Source organism: Bubalus kerabau, chromosome 17 (genome assembly GCF_029407905.1).
Source record: "Bubalus kerabau isolate K-KA32 ecotype Philippines breed swamp buffalo chromosome 17, PCC_UOA_SB_1v2, whole genome shotgun sequence".
Classification (NCBI taxonomy): domain Eukaryota; kingdom Metazoa; phylum Chordata; class Mammalia; order Artiodactyla; family Bovidae; genus Bubalus; species Bubalus kerabau.
This window is the reverse complement of record NC_073640.1, coordinates 65,112,727-65,136,785: the sequence shown is the minus strand read 5'-3', so window position 1 is coordinate 65,136,785 and position 24,059 is coordinate 65,112,727. Positions and strand designations below refer to the sequence as shown.

At 41.3% G+C, this 24,059-nt stretch overlaps 2 protein-coding genes and 1 long non-coding RNA gene across 4 annotated transcripts; all 3 read left to right on the top strand.

The window, feature by feature from the left end:
* The first annotated feature begins 1,428 nt into the window (after positions 1-1,428).
* Positions 1,429-8,270, top strand: LOC129631146 (zinc finger protein 883-like). Its single transcript, XM_055551961.1, has 2 exons — positions 1,429-1,516; positions 6,190-8,270. The coding sequence occupies exons 1-2, from the start codon at positions 1,483-1,485 to the stop codon at positions 8,133-8,135; spliced, it is 1,980 nt and encodes a 659-aa protein (XP_055407936.1). The 5' UTR covers positions 1,429-1,482; the 3' UTR covers positions 8,136-8,270.
* LOC129630723 (zinc finger protein 883-like) lies at positions 8,207-9,878 on the top strand (the record flags this gene model as incomplete). Its single annotated transcript, XM_055551220.1, has 1 exon — positions 8,207-9,878. A coding segment is annotated over one exon (837 nt), but the record flags the coding sequence as incomplete, so codon positions are not given.
* Positions 9,879-14,922: 5,044 nt separating this feature from the next.
* Positions 14,923-23,640, top strand: LOC129631395 (uncharacterized). Of its 2 annotated transcripts, XR_008704022.1 has the most exons (4): positions 14,923-14,985; positions 16,456-16,676; positions 22,071-22,197; positions 22,689-23,640. It is a non-coding gene; the product is annotated as an uncharacterized LOC129631395 (long non-coding RNA). The 2 variants fall into 2 exon arrangements; XR_008704021.1 differs by lacking the exon at positions 14,923-14,985 and having other exon boundaries at positions 16,210-16,676.
* The last annotated feature ends 419 nt before the right edge of the window (positions 23,641-24,059 follow it).

Below are 24,059 nucleotides of genomic sequence, written 5' to 3'. Positions count from 1 at the left end.
ATCCTAAAATTATGTGGAGTTCATATAGATCTGATATGCCCTAATAAAATCAGGTCAACTATAATTCTACTTATCCTGTTAAAGTGTTACAAGTCACAGCAGTGACCAGGCTACACGGTCAATTGCAGTTTAATCAGATTTAAACATGCCTTCTATGGTTTCACTCTGATGCCTTTGGAAAAATACTGCTACTTCATGATTTATGGAAAAGATTTTTCTAAGGTTAACCGATAAACAGCTTTTGTTTGCTATCTGGTAAGCTGGTAGCAGACTGGAATTTCGTCTAATCTCTATGTTAATACAACAAAGTTTTCTTAGAATGCAGCTTTCAAGAAGAGATTATGAATTTCTTTGCCTTTAAGTGATTTACTTTCATTTTTAAAATCTTTTGTTACTTTGGTAAAGTAAATAAGCGTTACTTAAGGTTATGGTACATGTAGACAAAGCTTATTCATCTTCTCCAAAAGTAACCCCTCATGGTTAGACTTTTGCCATCCTGATGCCTTAAAACATGGCCGTGGTCTGCTCCTGAATCACGGAATAAATATGCTACTGTGGCCCTGATTATTTTATAATTGCTCTTTCAGATGAGAATAGTTTCTCTAATGGCTTGTGGATCATAACTCATCCTCCTTTCTTCACATTAGAAATTGGGTAAATAGGAAAACTGTGTAAAAAAATATATTTTATAATACCAGCCAAGCCACCAAATCACGACCAGGTCTCTGAACTTGCCGTTTTCATCTTGGATCACATTAGGAAGACTTCCCACGGCCTATTGGCATCTGTACTTTGTATTTCAGGGACGGCTAATGTTTCAGGATGTGGCCATAGACTTCACTCAAGAGGAGTGGGAATGCCTGGACCCCAGTCAGCGGAAATTGTACAGGGACGTGATGGTAGAGAACTACAGGAACCTGGCCTCCTTGGGTGAGGATAACTGCCTTCCAGAATCCCTTATCTACCCACTTTGTTTTTGTTCTGTCATTTCTAGAATGTCTTCTGAAATTTTCTGCTTCCCACAGTATTTTCAGATCTGTGCTGTCTAGGGGATAATAGGTTATTTCTGAGTTTAGAAAGAAAGGCTTCATGATGAATCGTTGTGCTGGTGATGTTTTTCTTCCTTGATGTACTCTGCATCCTTCATTCTAGCTTAGTGGTAATTGTGTAAGTTCTGTGGTATTAAATAGTTGCACCCTCTCTTAATCTCACATTGACACTACTTACTTTTGCCTTAGTACTACTTGACCAGAATCTCAGGACCTGATTGTTAGGTGTGTGTTAGTATTGTATAGCAGCTTTGAATAAAGTATTTCAGGAAATCGTTTTCTAGAAGAAAATGCATTTTCGTCTCACCTGAATACATATTGGATTCGATACTGATGAATCTAACAACACAAATACTCCTTTCTCTGATCACCAGGGCTTCTCTCTAAGGTGGACCTGGTCACCTTTCTGGAGCTATTGAAGGATCCCAGGAATATGAGGAGAATGGAGGCAACAGCCATTTACCCAGGTAGGTATGAATGGCTGGAGATGATGACTCAGATGAGAGGTCCAAGGAGCAGCAAGGAACTCATCCTTCATCACGTGATGTTGGGAGATTTGCTTCAATGGAAATGGTTTTTGAAAACCTGGGTTTGTTCTGCTACTGTGATAGCAATGTATCACCTGCCCCATTCTCTCTTTCTGAAATCTTCATGAATTTATCTCCAGTGATTACTTTTCTCCATCACAGTGTGACCTAAAAGTCTCCTCTTGGCTTCTGACAAACTGCATTCATTCATTGCTCTTCGATTTCTTGGGGGCCCTAGGAAAACTCTGCCCATTTCTGAGTAACTGTATGACAGTCCTTTTAAAGTTTCCTTCTATCTCTAGACAGAAATGTGTGAGTGGAGTGGTAGACAAACTACCAAATTTCCAGGAATACTAGGGACGGGTTTTTGTTCTCTGATTTATAACTTCCTATCTACTGGGAGCGACCCAGAGGACCTTCTAAGTAAATTTCAAATTCAAGTAATTTTTCACTGCAGAAAGCAAAACCTGGTGAAAATGAAACAATGCACATCTCAGGTTGACTTGAAAGTTTCTCTTTACCTTATATGATCTCATACTAAATATCTTTAGTGTATTTGCCCCAATTCTAATGTGCTAAAATACTTTATTGTGTTTTATTACCTCATAGAATTTTAAAATAAATGGACATAAAATCTTAGCACATTTTCCACTACATTATTAATGGTTGATTCAAACTATGACAATTTTTAGATTATATAAAGAAATCTTTATTAAAAGTTCTAGTTGGAATATAGCTGTTTTCCAATTTTGTACTCCTATACAGCAAAGAGCATCAATTATACATATCAGTCAGTTCAGTTCTGAGTCTGCGATCCATGGTCTGCAGCAGGCCAGGCTTCCCTGCCCATCACTAACTCCCAGAGCCTTCTCAAACTCATGTCCATCGAGTCAGTGATGCGATGCAACCATCTCACCCTCTGTCGTCCACTTCTCCTCTCATCTTCAATCTTTCCCAGCATCAGGGTCTTTCTCAGTGGGTCAGTTCTTCATATCAGGTGGCCAGAGTATCAGAACTTTGGCTTCACTATGTCCTTCCAATGAATATTGAGGACTGATTTCCTTTAGAATGGAGTGGTGTGATCTTCTTGCAGTCCAAGGGACTCTCAAGAGTCTTCTCCAATACCACAATTCAAAGGCATCAGTTCTTCAGCAGTCAGCTTTCTTCATGGTCCAACTCTCACATCCGTAAATGACTACTGGAAAAACCATAGCTTTGACTGGATGGACCTTTGTCAGCAAAGTAGTGTTTCTGGCTTTTAATTTGCTGCCTAGGTTGGTCATAGCTTTTCTTCCAAGGAGCAAGGATCTTTTACTTTCATGGCGGTAGTCACCATCTGCAGTGATGTTGGAACCCCCCAAAAATAAAGTTTCTCACTGTTTCCACTGTTTCTCCCACTATTTGCCATGAAACGATCTGACCGGTGCCATGATCTTTGTTTTTTGAAGATTGAGTTTGAAGCCAGCTTTTTCAGGCTCTTCTTTCAGTTTCATTAAGAGACTCCTCAGTTCCTTTTGGCTTTCTGCTCTAAGGGTGGTGTCATCTGTGTATCTGAGATTATGGATATTTCTCCCTGAAATCATGATTCCAATTTGTGCTTCATCCATCCCAGTATGTCCCAATATGTACCGTGCATATACATTAAATGAGCAGGCTGACAATGTACAGCCTTGACGTACTCCTTTCCCAATTTGGAATCAGTCCGTTGTCACATGTCCAGTTCTCACTGTTGCTTGTTGACATGCATAGAGATTTCTCAGGAGGCAGGTAAGGTAGTCTGGTGTTCCCATCTCTTTAAGAATTTTTCACAGTTTCTTGTCCACACAATCAAAGGCTGTGATATAGTCAATAAAGCAGATGTCGTCGTTTCTCCAGAAATCTCTCGCTTTTTATATGATCCCAGGCATGTTGGCAATTTGATCTCTGGTTCCTCTGCCGTTTCTAAGTCCAGCTTGAACATCTGGAAGCTGTCGGTTTACGTACTGTTAAAGCCTGGCTTGGAGAATTTGGAGCCTTTGCTATTGTTGGAAATGAGGGAAATTGTGTAGTAGTTTGAGCGTTCTTTGGCATTGCTTTTCTTTGTGATTGGAATGAAAACTGACCTTTTTCCGTCCTGAGGCCACTGCTGAGTTTTCCAAATTTGCTGGCTTATCGAGTGCAGAACTTTAGCATTATCATCTTTTAGGACTTGAAATAGGTCAGCTGGAGTTCCATCACCTGCACTAGGTTTGTTGGTCCTCATGCCTTCTAAGGCCGACTTTACTTTGGATGCCAGGATGTCTGTTACTAGGTGAGGGACCACACCATCGTGGTTATCTCGGTCATTAAGATCTTTTTTGTATAGTTCTTCCATATATTCTTGCCAACTTCTCTTAATATCTTCTTCTTTTAGGTCCATCCTGTTTCTGTCCTTTATCGAGCCCATGTTTGCATGAAATATTCTTAAAAGAGATCTCTAGTCTTTACCGTCCTATTGATTCCTTCCCATTTAGGTCTCCACAGAGCAATGAGTAGAGTTCCCTCTTTCAATCATAGTTTTAAAGTCTCTCTTATTTAATTTCTTAAAACTAGTACTTTATTAAGTTTATCTTATTTGTATTCAGCTTCCTTGGACACTGTCTTATGTGTCCTCAGTTTCTGACTAGTTCTCTGTCACTATCATTTATGCTTCTTAGATTGAAACAGCTAATAGAACATTCTCAGAAACATGTGTGGCAAGAAGTGGATTTAAGAATTACTAGGCACCTAGGATTTGTGAAAGTGTTTAGTGTCTCCACTTAAGATGACTAAAAGCAAGAAGTAATCATTAGATTGCCTATCACCTCTTAATTCAGTGGTCTTTGGAGGGTTTTATCTTGTTTCTTCCCCTATATCGTATTTCTTTGCCATCTCATGTTGTCCTGCGTTCTGTATGTGGTCTTTGTTTTGAAGCATGCAGCCACCTAGTTAATCTTCCTTCTGATAGCTGCACCTTGGTGGGTGAGGTTGGTCCAGAGGTTTGTGCCCTTGTCCTCTCTTGATCTGTGCTCTGATTGCTGTTAACTGTGACCAGAGCCTGCCCTGGATATTCAGGGCTGTTTCCCCCTTGTTCTGTGGTTGTTAGTGCCCTCTGGTGGTGTCTGCTCCCTGCATGGTGGAATAGAGCTCCCAGATCTGAGTCTTTGCTGTGATTCTGATCTGTGGTGCCAGGCAGGTGGGATTGGGGCACACCCACTGGGAGAGAAGTCACTGAATATTACTCCTCTAGGAATGTTCCCCTCAGGGTGTGCTCTGGTGTCCTCTCTCATGCGTTCTGCAAGCTCTCATGTTATGAGGTGCTAGCACTGCTCTTGTCCCCACCTTAACCATGGGCATGATGGCACATGGCCCTGGTGTCTCTCAGCTGTTGTTTTCACAAGGTCACCAGCATAGATTCAGTGAAGTCAGGTTCTGTGATTGCATTCAGCATGGAGCTGGACCCGCTGTAGTGCTATGGAGAAGCTCAGGCTCTGTCCTGGCCCAGCCCCCTTGGATAGGAGCCCACAAAGTCTACAGCTACTAAAGCTATACCTGCCGTGAATGAGAGAGCCCTTGGTTGTTGGTTCAGATGCTCTGTAGGGGCTGAGGTTACAAAGCTGGTCATGGGTATAATACCGTGGCTTGTGTTGCTGCAAGGAGAGTTTTCAGCTTTTCTTCTTTATTGCTGGCATTCACCTGTGCTTTCTGCTCCATCTGTGCATGTGGCCAACTCACAGGTGTCTTCTCCTGAGGCTGCCCCAGAGCTCCGGATTCTGCTGATTGGGGAGGAGGTCGATGGGGGAGGCCATGGCTGGGGGCTCAAATGATCCCAGGCTGTGTAGAGTTCTTCATAGTCCTTGGATAGCAGGGGCAGGGATAAGGGACAAAGGATGCAGCTGGCTCATTCTCTGGGCATCACTCAGCAATGACACTTTCTCTGTAGTGATTCACGCTTCCTCCACAAGCATCCTGTTTATAGACCTCCTCCCTCTCTCCCGTCCCCTCAGTATGTCTCCTCACAGCACACCGCAGTCCTCTGCCTGGGTCTGCTCTCCAAACCCCACATTTCAGCACCCAGCCCTTGTCTGCATTGCTGGACATGCCGCTAAGGCTGGGTGGGCAGGGCTGGGGTCAGAACCCTGTGTGCAGGTCTCACTCTGTCCTGCTGCCACGCACTGTTTGCCATGTTCTCTTCCCACAGAGAATGAGGCTCTTCTGTCCAAATTGAGCTCCCCCAGTGAGGGGATTCCTTGAATATGGAGACATCTCCTCACTTTCATCTCCCTGCAGGGTTGCAGGCCCCAACCCACTTCCTCTCCTCTTCTTTTTCCTTCTTCTTTCTTTTGTCCTACCCTACAGAGCAGGAATCTTTCTTTTCCTTTCAGATTTCCAAGGGCCTCCGCTAGTGTTCAGCTGGGCTCTGTGAGAATTGTTCCCATTTCTCATTCATTCGTGGAGAGAGAGATGAGCTCCACGTCTGCCTAAGCCTCTGGCATCTTGATCCTTCCATCTCCATTGTATTTTTAAACTAGCTATGGTCATCAATTTTCTGTAAATCTTTAAAGATATTCACTAGGAATAGCAGGTAAAATTACTTGTTATTTGGTATCTTTCAGCTATGTCTCCACAGGACACCCAGGATTTGATGCCAAAGAATCCAGCATTGGAAGATGTATTCCGAAAAGTAAACCTAGGAATGTATCAAATATTTCACCTCAAAAACTTAAATTTAATGACGGATTGGGAATATACCAGGGTAAATGAAAGACAGTTCTTCCCCCAACAGATATCTTCTATCCATTCCAAGATGTATAATGTTGATGATAATGGAAGAGATGCAATCCAACCATCATTGTTCAATACATATTGTGGTATGGTTAATACACAACAGCTTTCCATGTATAATAAAATGAGTCAGACCTTAAGTAAGAGCCCCAGCTCCAATAATTACAAGAGTATTTATGGCGGACTGAGAAGATATTCCGGCAATGAAACTAGGTATACATTTGAAGGAGACTCAAACCTTAAGAAACATCAGGGACCTGAATCTTCAAACAAGGATTCAAAAACTAATAATAGTAGAAATACCTTTGATCAAATGTCAGGTTTTTCTCTAGATAAGAGTACTTGTACTGGAGACAGGACTTGTAGTGAATATGGTAAGGTTTCTAATCACTGTTCAGAACTTACTCAACAGGATGCTGTTCAGAATCCACAGAAAGAAAACAAGTGTAAGATAGGTGAGAAAATATTTAGTAAGTCATCCAATCTAAGTAGACATAGGAGAATTCATACAGGAAGGAAACCTTTCAAATGTACAGAATGTTGCAGAGCATTTAACTGTCACTCACTTCTTACTCAACATCAGCGAATTCATGCTGGAGAGAAACCTTATATATGTAAAGAATGTAACAAAGCCTTTCGTCGTTCCTCATTTCTTACTCAACATCAGAGAATTCACGCTGGAGAGAAACCTTATAAATGTACAGTATGTGGCAAAGCCTTTACTTACAACTCAAGCCTTATTAAACATCAGCAAATTCATGCTGGAGAGAAACCTTATAAATGTACAGAATGTAACAAAGCCTTTACTTACAACTCACTTCTTATTCAACATCGGCGAATTCATACTGGAGAGAAACCTTATAAATGTACAGAATGTAGCAAAGCCTTTACTTGCAACTCAGACCTTATTGAACATCAGCGAATTCATACTGGAGAGAAACCTTATATATGCAAAGAATGTAACAAAGCCTTTCGTCGTTCCTCATTTCTTACTCAACATCAGAGAATTCACACTGGAGAGAAACCTTATAAATGCACAGTATGTGGCAAAGCCTTTACTTACAACTCAGGCCTTATTAAACATCAGCAAATTCATGCTGGAGAGAAACCTTATAAATGTACAGAATGTAGCAAAGCCTTTACTTACAACTCACTTCTTATTCAACATCGGCGAATTCATACTGGAGAGAAGCCTTATAAATGTACAGAATGTAGCAAAGCCTTTACTTGCAACTCAGACCTTATTGAACATCAGCGAATTCATACTGGAGAGAAACCTTATATATGTAAAGAATGTAACAAAGCCTTTCGTCGTTCCTCATTTCTTTCTGAACATCAGCGAATTCATACTGGAGAGAAACCTTATAAATGTACAGAATGTAGCAAAGCCTTTGCTTACAACTCATGCCTTATTCAACATCGGCGAACTCATACTGGAGAGAAACCTTATAAATGTACAGAATGTAGCAAAGCCTTTGCTTACAACTCATGCCTTATTCAACATCGGCGAACTCATACTGGAGAGAAACCTTATAAATGTACAGCATGTAGCAAAGCCTTTACTTATAATTCAGACCGTATTGAACATCAGCGAATTCATACTGGAGAGAAACCTTATATATGTAAAGAATGTAACAAAGCCTTTCATCGTTCCTCATTTCTTACTCAACATCAGCAAATTCACACTGGACAGAAACCGTATGAATGTACAGAATGTGGCAAAGCCTGTACTTACAAGTCAAACCTTATTCAACATCAGAGAATTCATGCTCGATAGAAACCTTATAAATGTACAGAATGTAGCAAAGCCTTTACTAAAACTCAAGCCTCATTCAACGTCAGTGAATTCATGATGGAGAGAAACCTTATAAATGTACAGAATGTAGCAAAGCCTTTACTTACAACTCACACCTTTTTCAACATCAGCAAATTTATGCTGGAGAGAAACCTTATAAATGTACAGGATGTAGCAAAGCCTTTGCTTACAACTCAGTTCTTATTAAACATCGGCAAATTCATACTGGAGAGAAACCTTATAAATGTACAGAATATAGCAAAGCCTTTACTTACAACTCACTTCCTATTCAACATTGGCGAAATCATACTGGAGAGAAACCTTATATATGTAAAGAATGTCACAAAGCCTTTCATCATTCCTCATTTCTTACTCCACATCAGAGAATTCACACTGGAGAGAAACCTTATAAATGTACAGTATGTGGCAAAGCCTTTACTTACAACTCAAGCCTTATTAAACATCGGCAAATTCATACTGGAGAGAAACCTTATAAATGTACAGAATGTAGCAAAGCCTTTGCTTACAACTCATGCCTTATTCAACATTGGGGAATTCATACTGGAGAGAAACCTTATAAATGTACAGAATGTAGCAAAGCTTTTACTTGCAACTCAAGCCTTATTCAACATCAGCGAATTCATACTGCAGAGAAACCTTATATATGTAAAGAATGTAACAAAGCCTTTCATCGTTCCTCATTTCTTACTCAACATCAGCGAATTCACACTAGGGAGAAACCATATAAATGTACAGAATATGGCAAAGCCTTTACTTACCAGTCAAACCTTATTAAACATCAGCGAATTCATGCTGGAGAGAAACCTTATAAATGTACAGAATGTAGCAAAGCCTTTACTTACAACTCAGGCCTTATTCAACATCAGTGAATTCATGCTGGAGAGACACCTTATACATGTACAGAATGTAGCATAGCCTTTACTTGCAACTCAGACCTTATTCAACATCAGCGAATTCATACTGGAGAGAAACCTTATATATGTAAAGAATGTAACAAAGCCTTTGTCATTCCTTATTTCTTCCTGGACATCAGCGAATTCACTCTGGAGAGAAATCTTATAAATATTCAGAATGTGGCAAAGCCTTGACTTACAACTCACATCTTACTCAACATTTGCAAATTCATACTGGAGTGAAACCTTATAAATGTACAGAATGAGCAAAGCCTTTATCTGTTACTCAGATCTAACCTCTCATCAGCAAATCCATACTGGAGAGAAGCCTGATATAGGTAAAGAATGTAACAAAGCTTTTCATCATTGCTCAATTCTTACTCGACATCATCGAATCCATTTGGTGAAAAACCATACAAATGTAAAGAATGTGGCAAAGCCTTTATTAGGAGTTCAGCCCTTTTTCAACATCACCCAATTCATACCGGGGATAGACGTTATAAATGGACAGAATGTCTCAAGGCCTTTATTACGCGTTATAATCTTACTGAGCATCGGCGCATGCATACTGGAGAGAGACCATATAAATGTACTGAATATGGCGAAGTCTTTGGTTACAACTCTGCTCTTACTCAACATCGGCGAATGCATACTGGAGAGCGACCTTATGAATGTACTGAATGTGGCAAAGCCTGTAGTCAGAGTGCTTATCTCACTAAACATCTGAGAACACACACTGGAGCGAAATTCTAGTAATGGAACAAGTGATGGAAGAGGTTTGCCCTAAACATGCACCAGAAAACACAAGAGTTTATAGAAAAAAAAAAAAAAAAAACCAATGGAAATGACGTAACCAATATGTAGAAAAGTATTTAATCAAAAGTTAAATGGAAATAAATATCAGAGATTGCATAATAGAAGGCATTTCATCAATCTTGTTTTCAAAAGTTTCTCTGAAGTACAATGACTGTAGGGAGTACTCCATAGTTAAAACACATAGAAAATGGACATATTAGCATGAATCGTGAGATGAAGGTTGGTGGTTAGAAAGTTACAATTCTTAGCAATGTATGTATGAAAGCAAAAGTAAAGTCGCTCAGTTGTGTCCAACTTTGCAACCCCATAGACTGTAGCCTACCAGGCTCCTGTGTCTATGGGATTTTCCAGGCAATAGTACTGGAGTGGATTCCTATCTGTATGCTTGTTTAGAATGACGTGATTTTAGATTCTTTTACATGAATGTAATTGAACACTCCATCCATACTAAGCTTTCTACTGTGTTGGAAAACGTAGTTTTTTTATGGTTTGTTAAAGATTAGCCTTTTTATATTGTGTTGCAACCATTTCTATCTATCCTCCATTAGAAGATGAAGGATACCATAATGTAAAATGGACAGTGACCATCTAAATGGAGGTGTTTGGCACTGATGTGAAATATCTGGAAGTTGCCATGATGTAAGTGATCATTTAATCTTTCCATGTATTAAAGTAAGATAGAAGTTGGTTCTAAAGTTTCAATAGTAATATCCTTGATTTGTAAGAAAAACACAATGAGAGTTCACTGCAATATTGATGTATCTTTATAATATCAACACACAAGTCATGATTATTACTTGACAATGTTGAAATGAAGACAGGTTCTGTGATAACCTGGAAACGTATTAGAAAGTCTTCCTGGAAGAGGTGTGGAATTAGTGTATACCACGCTTCCTAAGTGCTTCCTAGGCTTTGTCTGGTAAGCTGTAAAAGTCACAAATCTCATATCCTTATATCAAAAAATGAATATTGTTGACAATTTCCATAAACTGGTCCATGCTGTTGCTGCCTCAGCATCTGTCTGGGCAGCAGGCAGCCTGCGGTTTCTTGAACTCACAAAAGCCAGTCCTGTGAGCACCTGGTCTAGATGACCAGCTTCCTTGAGATCAACAGTCTTGCTGAACTCCAGGGTCTACTTTACAAGCCCCCCTTCAATGACACCCTCACAGTGCTCACCGGATTTGTTGTATTGGTTTAAATGGGTTAATTCACACACACCCTAGGGATCCCAGAGCACCTCACCCAGCGTAACTTCTACAGGCTAAACTGCAAGAACTGGCGTTCTCTCTGCCTGATTCTAGCTTTGCCCTCTCTCAGAAATCCCTGCCCGAAATCCTCCCCTACAGAGAGGTCTTAGGTGTGGTGAGTGTGAGGCTTTGAGTTCAGGACTCCTGAACGTTGGTTTGGGAGAAGAAACATCAGAAAAAAGTGGGATTTGCTGATGACTCCATTAACGGCCACACTGTAGACCTGCAGATTGATAACTACTTGGAGTGGGGACCTGACCACCAGGGATTTGTATTCATTGAAATGGTTCAGAAAGAATCTTTACCGAAGTAGTTTCCATCTGGTTTTCCATCAGGATCACATGACCAGTGTCAGGAACTGACCTCACTGATGCCCTCCCAACAGAGTTCTAGGTTGGTCCTGTGGGAGCATCACTGTGGTGTCTAAGAAGTGCTCCAGGGCATTCTAAGCAGAGGCCCTGGTTAAGGAAGTGCCTCGTGATCCATCTGTGAGAGCTGAGCCCTGGCTTTCTCCACGGAGAGGCAACAGGTTGGTCTAGCTGGATTTGGACAGGGAAATGCAGTCAGCTCACATCATCTGTGTGAGGAGAATGTTAGGAGCTCTCTATGGGGAGAGAACAATCAAGAAATAAGTTCACAGGCTGGTCTCCAGGTAGGAATTGATTGTTCCTGAATCTCTCCTGAGACAGAGGACAGGAGAGGTCAGTCTTCTCAGCTTTTCAAGGCCCTTCTGTCTGTAGGAGCATTGGTTGTAGGTTAAAGAGCTATTGTGATGCCCTCAACGGTATTTTCTGAAACTTCAGAAGTGCGTTTGCAGCGTAATATCCCCAGAGAAGACAGAGCAGGAGGAAGAAGAGGAGGAAATGGCAATTTCTCAGGTAAATATCCTGTCCTGGGTCTGGGGCTGCATCTGCTTTTCCTCCTGAAATGCCCAAATGAGAATCTGCAAGCCTTTAGCTTTCTGCTCCTAGTTTTTCTTCCCGGGCATCTCATCATCTTATTTCTTCCCATTTCTTCTTATCATAGTGAAGACCAGCCCTTTAGACTTCCTTCTGTCCCAGAGCCTTTGCTCCATTGTCTGCATCCTCGCTTTCTGTGGAGCATAATGAATTCTCAACGTGAATCAGGGACTTTCAACTGTTGAAACTATTCTTTTTGTGAGAGATCAGCATGGGGAGTCACTCCTATCCTCACTCCCACTGGGATGTGGTTTGGTGTTGGGATTTTAGGGATGTTGCGAAATGCAGTGATGACTTAGCACCTGGGTGCAATATAGATATTTAAAACAGAGTTTGAGAGTGCCATTATACAAAGAACCAACTCTCTTCTGTCCATGGGATTTTCCAGGCAAGAATTTTGCATTGGATTCCCATTTCCTCATCCCAGGGATTCTCTCCACCCCGAGACTGAAACTGCATCTCCAGCATTGGCAGGCAGATTCTTTACCACTGAGCCAGCTGGGAAGCCCAGTGACTCAACTCAGAGGAACAGAGTTTTTCAGAAAATTTTCAGAAATAAAACTAGGAGATGCTGTCTTTTGCATTGCTGAGTCTTACTACTTAAATGCATTATTAGGATACTAAACAGGGGAAGTATATGTGAAATGAAATTTGCATAAAATTGAGATTTTTAAATGTTAAATTCAAGTTATAATTTCATTGTTAATTCCAGAATGCCCAGGCAGTGATTGTGCATTTCATGTGATTCATTTACACCGTGACATCTGATGTCCACTGGTTCTGGAGACGTCACTCTGACATCATGAGACTATGAAGTTCATACTTCTCTCTCTCTTTAAACAAGGTTGTGGAAAAAAGGAATAAGGAATGTGTGGAAATGCTCATAGTTAATGGAGAAACTCCCCATCTTCTTGGTTTCTCTTTGCTTCTGAGAATGAACACTCATTGTGTTGATTATAGATAGTGGGTTTTTCAGGTAGACGAAATGATCAGTCAAGCCCAGGTGTGATGTTTCCAGAACACTCCAGGCTCAAATCACAGACACAGTCTTTTTACCACCTCCCTGTACTTCTACCCCATGACTCATGTTCACTGGTTTAAGTGTTTCTGTGAGATTCCCATGCTGTGAATTTGTTTTTTTCCACTTGACTTGAACAAGTGTCTTGGAAAGAAAAATGAGGGATGCGCCTAAACTATCACAATTAATGAAGTAACTTCCTGTCTTCTTACTTTCTTTCTGCTTTGGAAAATGAACACTCGTGTGTGTTTAGCAGAGATTCTGGGTTTGGGGAGTGGTGGTTTTCATCCCAAGCCCAGGTCTGATCTTTTCCAGTACACTCCATGCTCACATCACAGAGTCTCATCACAGCTTTGTATTTTCCAAAATGTTTACAAGAATCTTATTAGTCCTAATCTATGCTCAACTGTATTAAAATTTAAAATACAGCTCAGTGCAAATAAAGAATATCATCCTCTAACACTATGTACTTTTTACTACATTCAAAATTACCTGAGTTTAGTGACATGAAAATGTCTCTCTCTTCCCCCTAATGAGCATATAGCCCCATTTGAGTGTATGTCTGTACTCCGTGGAGATGAGTTTGAGTAGGCTCCGGGAGTTGGTGATGGACCAGGAGGCCTGGCGTGCTGTGGGCCATGGGGTCGCAAAGAATGGAATACGACTGAGCAACTGAACTGAACTCTGTGTATGAAGATATTAACATGACTTGATCAATTTTTTCTTCTTCTTCTTTTCTTTTTGCTTTGTTTTTCTGAAGAACTTCTGGGGAAGGGAATGACTACCCGTTCCAGTATTCCTGCTTGGGAATTTCTTGGACAGCGGAATCTGGCAAGTTAGAGTCCATGGGGTCACTAAGAATGGGACATGACTGAATGACTAAAACTCTTCTTGTCTTTAGTATTGTTTACAGTTACAGAAACTTCTGTCAACTTTTCTTAGAGTTGTCTCTGTGAATCTGTCTATTTTATTAAAGTCTAAAGGACATAAACTGAAGTAACGTTTAAGCTCTGCTATTTAATGGCTATTTGTTAAAATATGTGCCAAAAAGTACAAGAGCAACATTACTGATTTTTAGTTATTTCTCTTGCACTTTCAAGACTCTGATAAAAACAATCAGAAAGATACAGAGTATATACTAAATAGATAAAATGCTTCTTTCTGCCAAGGTTGTGGTTACCCAACGTGTGAAGAGCAGATAAAACCAAGGAGGGTCTTAGAATGCAGAAACTGAAAAACCAGACCTGTATTGTCTCATGTCTGGAAATTCTTTTCCAACCAGCACCCAGACCATGATATTTTTGGTGCCTTGTTCAGGGACTTGGAGTCTCTTGTCCCCGCTCCTCACTTCTCCTTTCTCACAGGGACCCTCTTCCAACGGGCAACTGCTTGGTGGCAACTGAGTTACGCTGGTGAGGGTTACCCTCTGGTGTGTTCCAAAAGCCCCACTGCTCACTGCGCCCAAAGTAGCTGCCACTTGAATGGGTGAGGGTCTCTCCTTTGTCTTTTTTGCAAGTGAGGACTATGCCAACCAATATTCTGTGGGCACCGATCAGATGCGTAAAAGCCATTAGGGCTCCTGCCACAGAAAGACTCCCATGTGAGGATGGGGGCACACAGAATGGATCAGGCCACAAAGGCATCCACCCGCAGCAAGACAACTTCCGTCCACCATGTTGGGCTCATAAAGGTTGAAGCAAAACAGACCATTGTTCCCAGGCCACCGCCTCCCGGATATATTGTTCGGCGGATGCCTCAGCCTTCTTCCCTGTCACTTTCTCTTCTTTCCATTTTGGTTTGGATTGATTTACAGAAGCCTGGGTGTTGCCTTTGAACCATCCCAAGAGTGCCTTCCACGTTTGAGGGAATCACCAAATGGTGAGTCACCTGGTTGCTCCCAGGAATCTCTGTCTTTCTCTGCCCGTGTCACCTGGTGGCTTAGCTGCATGGTTCTCAGAGGTCTCCTCTCACTGTTGGATGTGACTGTTGGGCCACTCGGCCATTCTGTGCCCTCAGTCGCACGGAGAGACCACTGGGGGAAAACGGACGCCTTTCTGTCAGCCAGTGACTCTCAGTACTCCCATTCTGTGGTGGATAGGCTATGAGTGGGTTCTGTTACATCCCAGGAGGCTCTCTCATACTCAACCCTTGGCTACATTCTCAGAAACTGGATACTTTTGACCCTCCGAAAGGCCTGGCTCCAATACAAACGGGGGACCCCCCAAAAATGGCCTCTGAGTGGCACACTAGGTTTTTCCAAAAGAAGGAAAAGGACTCAGAATTTCCTTACGTTCTGTTACCTCCCTGTCTCCTGTTCCTCTCTGCTCTCTCCATCAGATTTCCTAGATGAACTGTATGCGAACTTTTATATCCACATGATCTCTAGGAAAGGATTCTGAGGTTCCCTTTTGCCCAGGTCTTTCTTCTATATTCAAAAGCCTGAAGGATCCAAAACGGTCCTAATATTCTAAAGAATCCCTTTCTAAGGAAGCTTATCTCTCAGGTGGAGAGGGAACCAAGCTTCCCCCACTCCTGTACATCCTAAAGAATTCCCTTCTGAGTACTCCTGTTTCTCAGGGCTGCCAAGGATCAAGCTTCCCCCAGTCCTGCAAATTCCCTTAACCCTTCAGATTCTTCTGATGGGACAAAGACCTCACTTCCCACCACAGGGATGGTCCAAAATTTTTATCAGCTGAAATGCCCCTGATATCAGAGTCAATTTGAGCATTATTTGGTCTATATTTTAGCTATAAAACTAAGACTACAGAAAGGGAAGATAACTTTTTGACAGAGGATGGCCCTGATATTCTTTAGACTCTGGAGAAAACTGGTTAAAATGAAAGTTTCTTTCCCTTGGAAACTGCAAAACCGGTTCCTTTTGCATATGCATTTTAAAACAACTAGCTTGTTAACAACTAGGTTGGAGAAGGAAATGGCAACCCACTCCAGTATTCTTGCCTGGAGATTCCCAGGGATGGGGGAGCCCGGTGGGCTACCATCTATGGGGTCGCACCGAGTTGGACACGACGGAAGCGACTTAGCAGCAGCAGCAGCAGCTTGTTTAAAGGCCTGCCTAGGGAAAAGCTTGTAATTAACCTTTTCCATGTCCTTGAATGTCACTGCCCACTTTGCCTGAGACCTGAGTCAGCCTTGGGCAAATCAGAACTTCAAGCCAAACAAAGAAACAAGCAAACAAAAAAGGGTCAAAGAGATGTTTTAAATCTTAAGCAGGAAACTATGAAATCTCTGTCTGTCTGTCTGGATTTATGTATGTCTCAGTGTGCATTTTTTTTTTTTTTAAATAATATTGCTGAGTTCTAAATGAGTTCTAATTTAATTGGCCTAAAGGGCTTCCCTGGTGGCTCAGAGGTTAAAGCATCTGCCCGCAATGCGGGCGACTTGGGTTCGATCCCTGGGTCGGGAACATCCCCTGGAGAAGAAATGGCAACCCACTCCAGTATTCTTGCCTGGAGAATCCCATGGACGGAGGAGCCTGGTGGGCTACAGTTCACGGGGTCGCAAAGAGTCGGACATGACTGAGCGACTTCACTCACTTCACTCAAAGGAAGGTAAGTGCTTACAGATCAGACAATTCTAACTCCAAGAGAAATTTACCTAAGTGAATTTCAGATTCACGTGAACTGGGAAATATTAAATATCTAGCATTAATGTTTGTTTGCTAATCTAATGTAGATATGTCTAAGAGTCATTAAGCACAGTAATTTCATTGTGCCTAGCTTTATTATTACCTACATATTGTTATATTTTTATATCTGTTCCAAGTTTCTCAACCAGGAAAGTACCTCTAGGAAAGGGAAAACAAAACTTCAAAGAAAATGTAAAAGAGATATGATCTTTCAAAGAAACTCTTTTAAGAATAATTATACTTTAGAAATATCTCTCTAAAACATTCTCTAGATCTCTGTAACCTGACTTTCTAGGGCTGTGCCAAACTAAGTGATGGAAGTTTATGGAATAGCTAGGTCATTTCCAAGTAAAATAAGATTCTGAAACATTCATTACTGAGGACTAACTTCCTCTTACAGAGAAAGTAGAGATGTTGGACTATTCATGACTAATGCTTGATGCCATCCTGAGATGTTCTCTAGAATATTTTTTTTAGAAATTATCACTGGTATTTATGTTCACCAATCCACAGAATGCTTAAGTTCTAGGCTGCTTAAGGAAAGTAGCATGTGTATTTTCAGTAAAGAAGGTATGAGGAAAGAAATTACATTTTATGAAGAGAAAAGGAAGTAGGTCTGACTTTGAGGTGGCTCTTTCATCATGGGAGAACAAAGTAATGGGTACAGAAAGTGATAAGGTTTTATGGAAAGTGAACACCAAGGGAAGAGTTTTGTGCATAAATACATGTTTTCTTGTGATGTTGAGCTGCCTTTGATAATGGGTTTTAAGTTTCTTTATCTCTGAAGTGATCTGTTCTAGGTTTACCTTTGAAATCTTCTTTGTTTTGGGCTAAGTGAATATATTGTTTCCCAGTGATCTATATGATTTTATCTGACTGAGTGTTATAACCCCCTTTGATATTTGTCCACAAAACTTCCTAAATGACTTGACTTCTAGCTGACTTTGGAGTGCTTCAGAGGGCCCGTGAGACATCCCAGGGAGCTATTAAACTACCTGGGTTCATTGGACATGTTAAATTACATGGGAAGTATGGTTGAAGGGGTGATAAATCTTCTCAGATTGTGCTATATGGTTGATGTTACTAATATAGATATCCTAGAATGATGTGGAAGTCATATATAGATCTGATACGCGCTAGTAAAATGTGGTCAACTAGAATTGTACTTATCCTGTTACAGTGTTACAAGTCACAGCAGTGACCAGGCTACATTGTCAATTGCAGTTCAATCAGATTTAAACATGACTTCTATGGTTTCACTCTGATGCCTTTGTAAGAATACTGCTATTTCAAGATTTATGGAAAGGATTTTTCTGAGATTAACCGACAAACAAATTTTGTTTGCTATCTGATGCAAAAGACAAATGGCTGTCTGAGGAGGCCTTACAAGTAGCTATGAAAAGAAAAGAAGCCAAAAGCAAAGGAGAAAAGGAAAGATGTGTCCATTTGAATGCAGAGTTCCAAAGAATAGCCTGGAGAGATAAGAAAGCCTTCCTCAGTAATCAATGCAAAGAAATAGAGGAAAACAATAGAATGAGAAAGACTAAAGATCTCTTCAAGAAAATTAGAGATACCAACCAGTCCATTCTAAAGGAGATCAGTCCTGGGTGTTCCTTGGAAGGACTGATGCTAAAGCTGACACTCCAATACTTTGGGCACCTCATGCGAAGAGTTGACTCATTGGGAAAGACTCTGATGCTGGGAGGGATTGGGGGCAGGAGGAGAAGGGGACGACATAGGTTAGATGGCAGGATGGCATCACTGACTCGATGGACATGAGTTTGAGTAAACTCCGGGAGTTGGTGATGGACAGGGAGGCCTGGCGTGCTGCAATTCATGGGGTCACAAACAGTCAGACACGACTGAGCGACTGAACTGAACTGAAGCTGGTACCAGGCTGGAATTTAGTCTAATCTCTATGTTAATAGAACAAAGTTTTCTTAGAATGCAGCTTTCAATATGAGCTTATGAGTTTCTTTGCCTTTAAGTGATTTATATTCATTTTAAAAACCTTTTGTTACATTGGTAAAGTAAATAAGCATTACTTAAGATTATGGTCCTGTGGTCATGTACGGATGTGAGAGTTGGACTGTGAAGAAGGCTGAGCGCTGAAGAATTGATGCTTTTGAACTGCGTTGCTGGAGAAGACTCTTGAGAGTCCCTTGGACTGCAAGGAGATCCAACCAGTCCATTCTGAGGGAGATCAGCCCTGGGATTTCTTTGGAAGGAATGATGCTACAGCTGAAACTGCAGTACTTTGGCCACCTCATGCGAAGAGTTGACTCATTGGAAAAGACTCTGATGCTGGGAGGGATTGGGGGCAGGAGGAGAAAGGGACGACAGAGGATGAGATGGCTGGATGGCATCACTGACTCGATGGACGTGAGTCTGAGTGAACTCCGGGAGTTGGTGATGCCCAGGGAGGCCTGGCGTGCTGCGATTCATGGGGTCGCAAAGAGTCGGACACGACTGAGCGACTGATCTGATCTGATCTGATCTGAAGATTATGGTACATGTAGACAAAGCTCATTCTTCTTCTACAAAAATAACCCCTCATGGTTAGACTTTTGCCATCCTGATATCCTTAAAACATGGCCATAGTCTGCTCCTAAATCGGGGAATTAAAAAATGGGTGAACCGTAGCTGTAAATCAAAGACTCAGGGCTATGGGAAATCCAACATGGCTGCCTGGCTTTTCCCGGCTCCCTGACAAACCTCATTTCTATATGATGGGTTAAAGCCTTCCCAGGCTACAGGGTTAATGCCCTCAAAATGAAAAAATTGTTTCACTGTATATTAAGTTTTGTTCATTGTTAAACTAAGTTTCTAGTTTTGTTAATTAAAGTGTAGTGTTTACTAAGCCTCACTTCTGAGATAGTTCATTCTTATGTTATCTTTCTAAAAGATTTAATGAAGTTATTAAAAAGGACACTCTAAGTTTGTTTCTAAAGGTAATGTCAGGAAGCAATCTTCAGATAAAGATTAGATGCTCCATGATATACAACCAGGAGATTAACACCTGGCTATAGCCATTTAACAAATGAAGTCAGATGACCTGTGGTATCCTGAGCTCTACTTAATGAAAGTGCTTGACTTATCATTTTTACTTACAACCTGACTAATAACTGCTAGCTAATCCCGTGGACGGAGGAGCCTAGTAGGCTGCAGTCCATGGGGTCGCTAAGAGTCGGACACGACTGAGCGACTTCACTTTCAGTTTTCACTTTCATGCATTGGAGAAGGAAATGGCAACCCACTCCAGTGTTCTTGCCTGGAGAATCCCAGGGACGGGGGAGCCTGGTGGGCTGCCATTTATGGGGTCACACAGAGTCGGACACGACTGAAGTGACTTAGCGTAGCATAGCATAGCTGTATTATTTCCTATGTCGCTTGCTTCAGAAGATTGTTTCTTAGGTTACTAAATGTGTGACTGAGCCTGTGATAAAATGTTGATATGTAGCTCCATATGCTATCAATGATTGTAATCATGTAACTCTAGATATGGGAAGAAGCAACAAGAGGGAATATTTTCCGGGACCTAGAAGCTGTAAGACAGGTATGGTCCAGAGACTTTTGCTACTCACAAGGCCTGCTCTAGAAGCAGCACATTGAGTGGCCTATCAATGGAACTTTCCCTAGACCTGGGAATGAGTCTTGCCAGTGCCGTTGGACACAATGGACAAGAAATGCCCCCAAAGCATGGTTAAATATGTGGCTATGAAGAGACCCTGCTGACTGGACTCTGCCAGCTGTCTCTACAAAGATGACATCATGACCACTGCAAGCTCCTGACTTTCTACACCCCCTGAAAGGAGTTCAGAGTAGAGATCAGAAACAAGGAACCTTGTGCTCTGGGAAAAACCTAGAACTGCCTCCAAAGGTCAGATGTTTTCATGTAAAGATTTTATGAGCCCAAATTCTTGCTGCTTCTTGTACCTAGAGAAACACTAACATCACGAACCGATGTCCGGTTCTGGTTTTCCTGGCTAGCCCCTAATCTTTGGGCCATGTACCTTTAACTTTCTTGTAAAGTTTGTTTCTTCTAAAAGACCACAAATTTCCAAGTGGTCGTGCAAGAATATTCCCTGACCAACACCTAAACAATGCTGAAGCAATTCACCTTATCATTCAATGGACTCTCATCTCTCTCTATAAATGCTCCCTGACAGAGTAGGCAAAGGGAACCCAGAGCCCCATGGCGCCCCTGCTCAGCCTGAAGAAGCCAGAGCAGTCATTGCTCCATTTTCCCTGAAACTGGATTCCCAAATGTGTGAGAAGGGAAATGGGTAGATAGTTGGACATGAGCAGGCTATCAACAAGGGCCAAAGAATTGGCCCTAAAAATAAAGAGAGGGAGGTATGTGGTGACCCAGGGACAAAAGACTAGATAAAACCAAGGAGGGTCTTGGAATGTAGGAATGGAAAAACTAGACCCATTAGCATCTTTCCCTCTCCCATGTTGTAACTGTTGATGGATTTCAGGTCCTCCTCAGCAGTTTAAATGGTCTCCCCTCCTACCCCATAAGGAGAAAGTATTTTTCTTACTCTTCCCCCACCCAGTATAGGTGCCTCATCCAGTCAGCAAATGATCTGCAAGACCCCTGTCCCACTCCTTGTATCCTGCCTATGAAAGTGGACTAAGGACCCCTGTTCAACATCCATTCTCCCTTGAGCTGGCCAACTGTTCTAACAACGTCCCCCATTCTAATAATCTTTATGTCCCTCTCATTTTGTCTCATGTCTGGAAATTCTTTTCCAACAGGAGACGAGACCACAAGAAAGGTTACTATCCTATTAGACCTGTTAAAATCTGTAAAACAATTAGAGTTCCAACTTATGTATGAATTATTACCTTACTGTTCTATTTCATTGTGGTTCAAAAATCGTCATTCATCGAGCAGAATTTTCAACATTACTAACTCAAATAACCTTTCTAAAAATGTGGCACTTTGGCCCCACATCAGAACTCTTGGCTCAGAATACACTTGAAAAAAAAAAAATTCCTGTTTCTTTGATAAACAATTTGTCTTATCTCACACGAGTAGAACACTGAAGAATAAATATGTTAATGTTGCCCTGATTATTTTATAATTGCTCTTTCAGATGAGACTAGTCTCCCTAATGGCTTGTAGATCATAACTCATCCTTTTTTCTCCACATTAGAAATTGGATAGAAAGGAGTACTGTGTAAAAAGTATATTTTGTAATACCAGCCAAGCCACTAAATCACGACCAGTTCTCTGAACTTGCCGTTTTCATCTTGGGTCACATTGTGAAGTCTTCCCACGGCCACATGGCATCTGTACTTTGTATTTCAGGGACGGCTGACGTTCCAGGATGTGGCCATAGACTTGACTCAAGAGGAGTGGGAATGCCTGGACCTCGGTCAGCGGGAATTGTACAGGGACGTGATGTTAGAGAAGTACGGGAACCTGGCCTCCTTGGGTGAGGATAACTGCCTTCCAGAATCCCTTATCTACCCACTGGGTTTTAGTTCCGTCATATCAAGAATGTCTTCTGAAATGTTCTGCTTCCCACAGTTGTTTCAGATCTCTGCTTTCTAGGGGAAAATGGGTATTTGTCAGTTTAGAAAGAAAGGCTTCATGATGATTCGTTATGCTGGTGATGTTTTTCTTCCTTGATGTATTCTACGTCCTTCCTTCTAGGTTCGTGGTAATTGTGTAAGTTCTGTGGTATTAAATAGTTGCACCCTCTCAATTTCACATTGACACTACTTACTTTCACCTTAGTACTACTTGACCATAATCTCAGGATCTGATGTTAGGTGTGTGTTAGTATTGTATAGCTGCTTTGAATAAAGTATTTAAGGAAATCATTTTCTAGAACAAAATGCGTTCTTGTCTCACCTGAATATATATTGGATTCGATACTGATGAATCTCTAACAACACAAATATTTCTTTCTCTGATAAATAGGGCTTGTGTCTACGCTGGACCTGGTCTTCTTTCTGGAGCAATTGAAGGATCTCAGGAATATGAGGAGAATGGAGACAACAGCCATTTACCCACGTGGGTATGAATGGATGGAGATGATGACTCAGATGAGAGGTCCGAGGAGCAGGGAGGAACTAATCTTTTGTCACATGGTTTTGGAAGATTTTCTTCAATAGAAATGGTTTTCAAAAACCTGGGTTTGAGTCTACTACTGTGATAGAAATGTATCACCTGCCCCATTCTCTCTCTAAAAGCATTCATAAATTTATCTCGTGATTACTTTTCTCCATCACAGTATGACCTAAAACTCTCCTCTTGGCTTGTGACAAACTGCATTCATTCGTTGCTCTTCCATTTCTGGGGACCCTAGGAAAACTCTGCTCCTTTCTGAGTAACCATATGACAGTCCTTTTAAAGTTTCCTTCTACCTCTAGACAGAAACGTGTGAGTGAAGTCGTAGACAAACTGCCAAACTTCTAGGAATACTGGGGACGGGTTTTTGTTCTCTGATTCATAATTTCCTATCCACTGGGAGGGACACATAGGACCTTCTGAATAAATTTCAAATTCAAGTAATTTTTCACTGCAGAAAGCAAAACCTGGTGAAAATGAAACAATGCACATCTCAGGTTGACTTGAAAGTTTCTCTTTTCCTTATATGATCTCATACTAAACATCTTTAGTGTATCCCCCCCAATTCTAACATATTAAAATACTTATTATATTCTATTACCTCATGGAATTTTAAAATACATTGACATAAAATCTTAGCACTTTTCCCACTACATTATTAATGGTTGATTCAAATTATGACAATTTTTAGATTATATAAAGAAATCTTTATTAAAAGTTCTAATTGGAATATAGATGTTTTCCAATTTTGTACTTCTATACAGCAAAGATAATCAATTATACATATCAGTCAGTTCTGTTCAGTCACTCAGTCAAGTCTGAGTCTGCGATCCATGGTCTGCAGCAGGCCAGGCTTCCCTGTCCATCACCAACTCCCAGAGCCTGCTCAAACTCATGTCCATCGAGTCAGTGATGCCATGCAACCATCTCACCCTCTGTCATCCCCTTCTCCTCTCATCTTCAATCTTTCCTGGCATAAGGGTCTTTCTCAGTGCATCAGTTCTTTGCATCATGTGGCCCAAGTATCGGAACTTCAGCTTTACCATGTCCTTCCAATGAATATTGAGGACTGATTTCCTTTAGGATGGAGTGGTGTGATCTTCTTGCAGTCCAAGGGACTCTCAAGAGTCTTCTCCAACACCACAGCTCAAAAGCATTAATTCTTCGGCACTCAGCTTTTTCATGGTCCAACTCTCACATGCATACATGACTACTGGAAAA

Bases quoted from the DNA above. Each gene is read 5' to 3' on its own strand.
- LOC129631146 (XM_055551961.1), top strand. From the start codon at position 1,483: ATGAGGAGAATGGAGGCAACAGCCATTTACCCAG. The intron at 1,517-6,189 runs GTAGGTATGAAT...GGTATCTTTCAG, and splicing joins GGCAACAGCCATTTACCCAG to CTATGTCTCCACAGGACACC.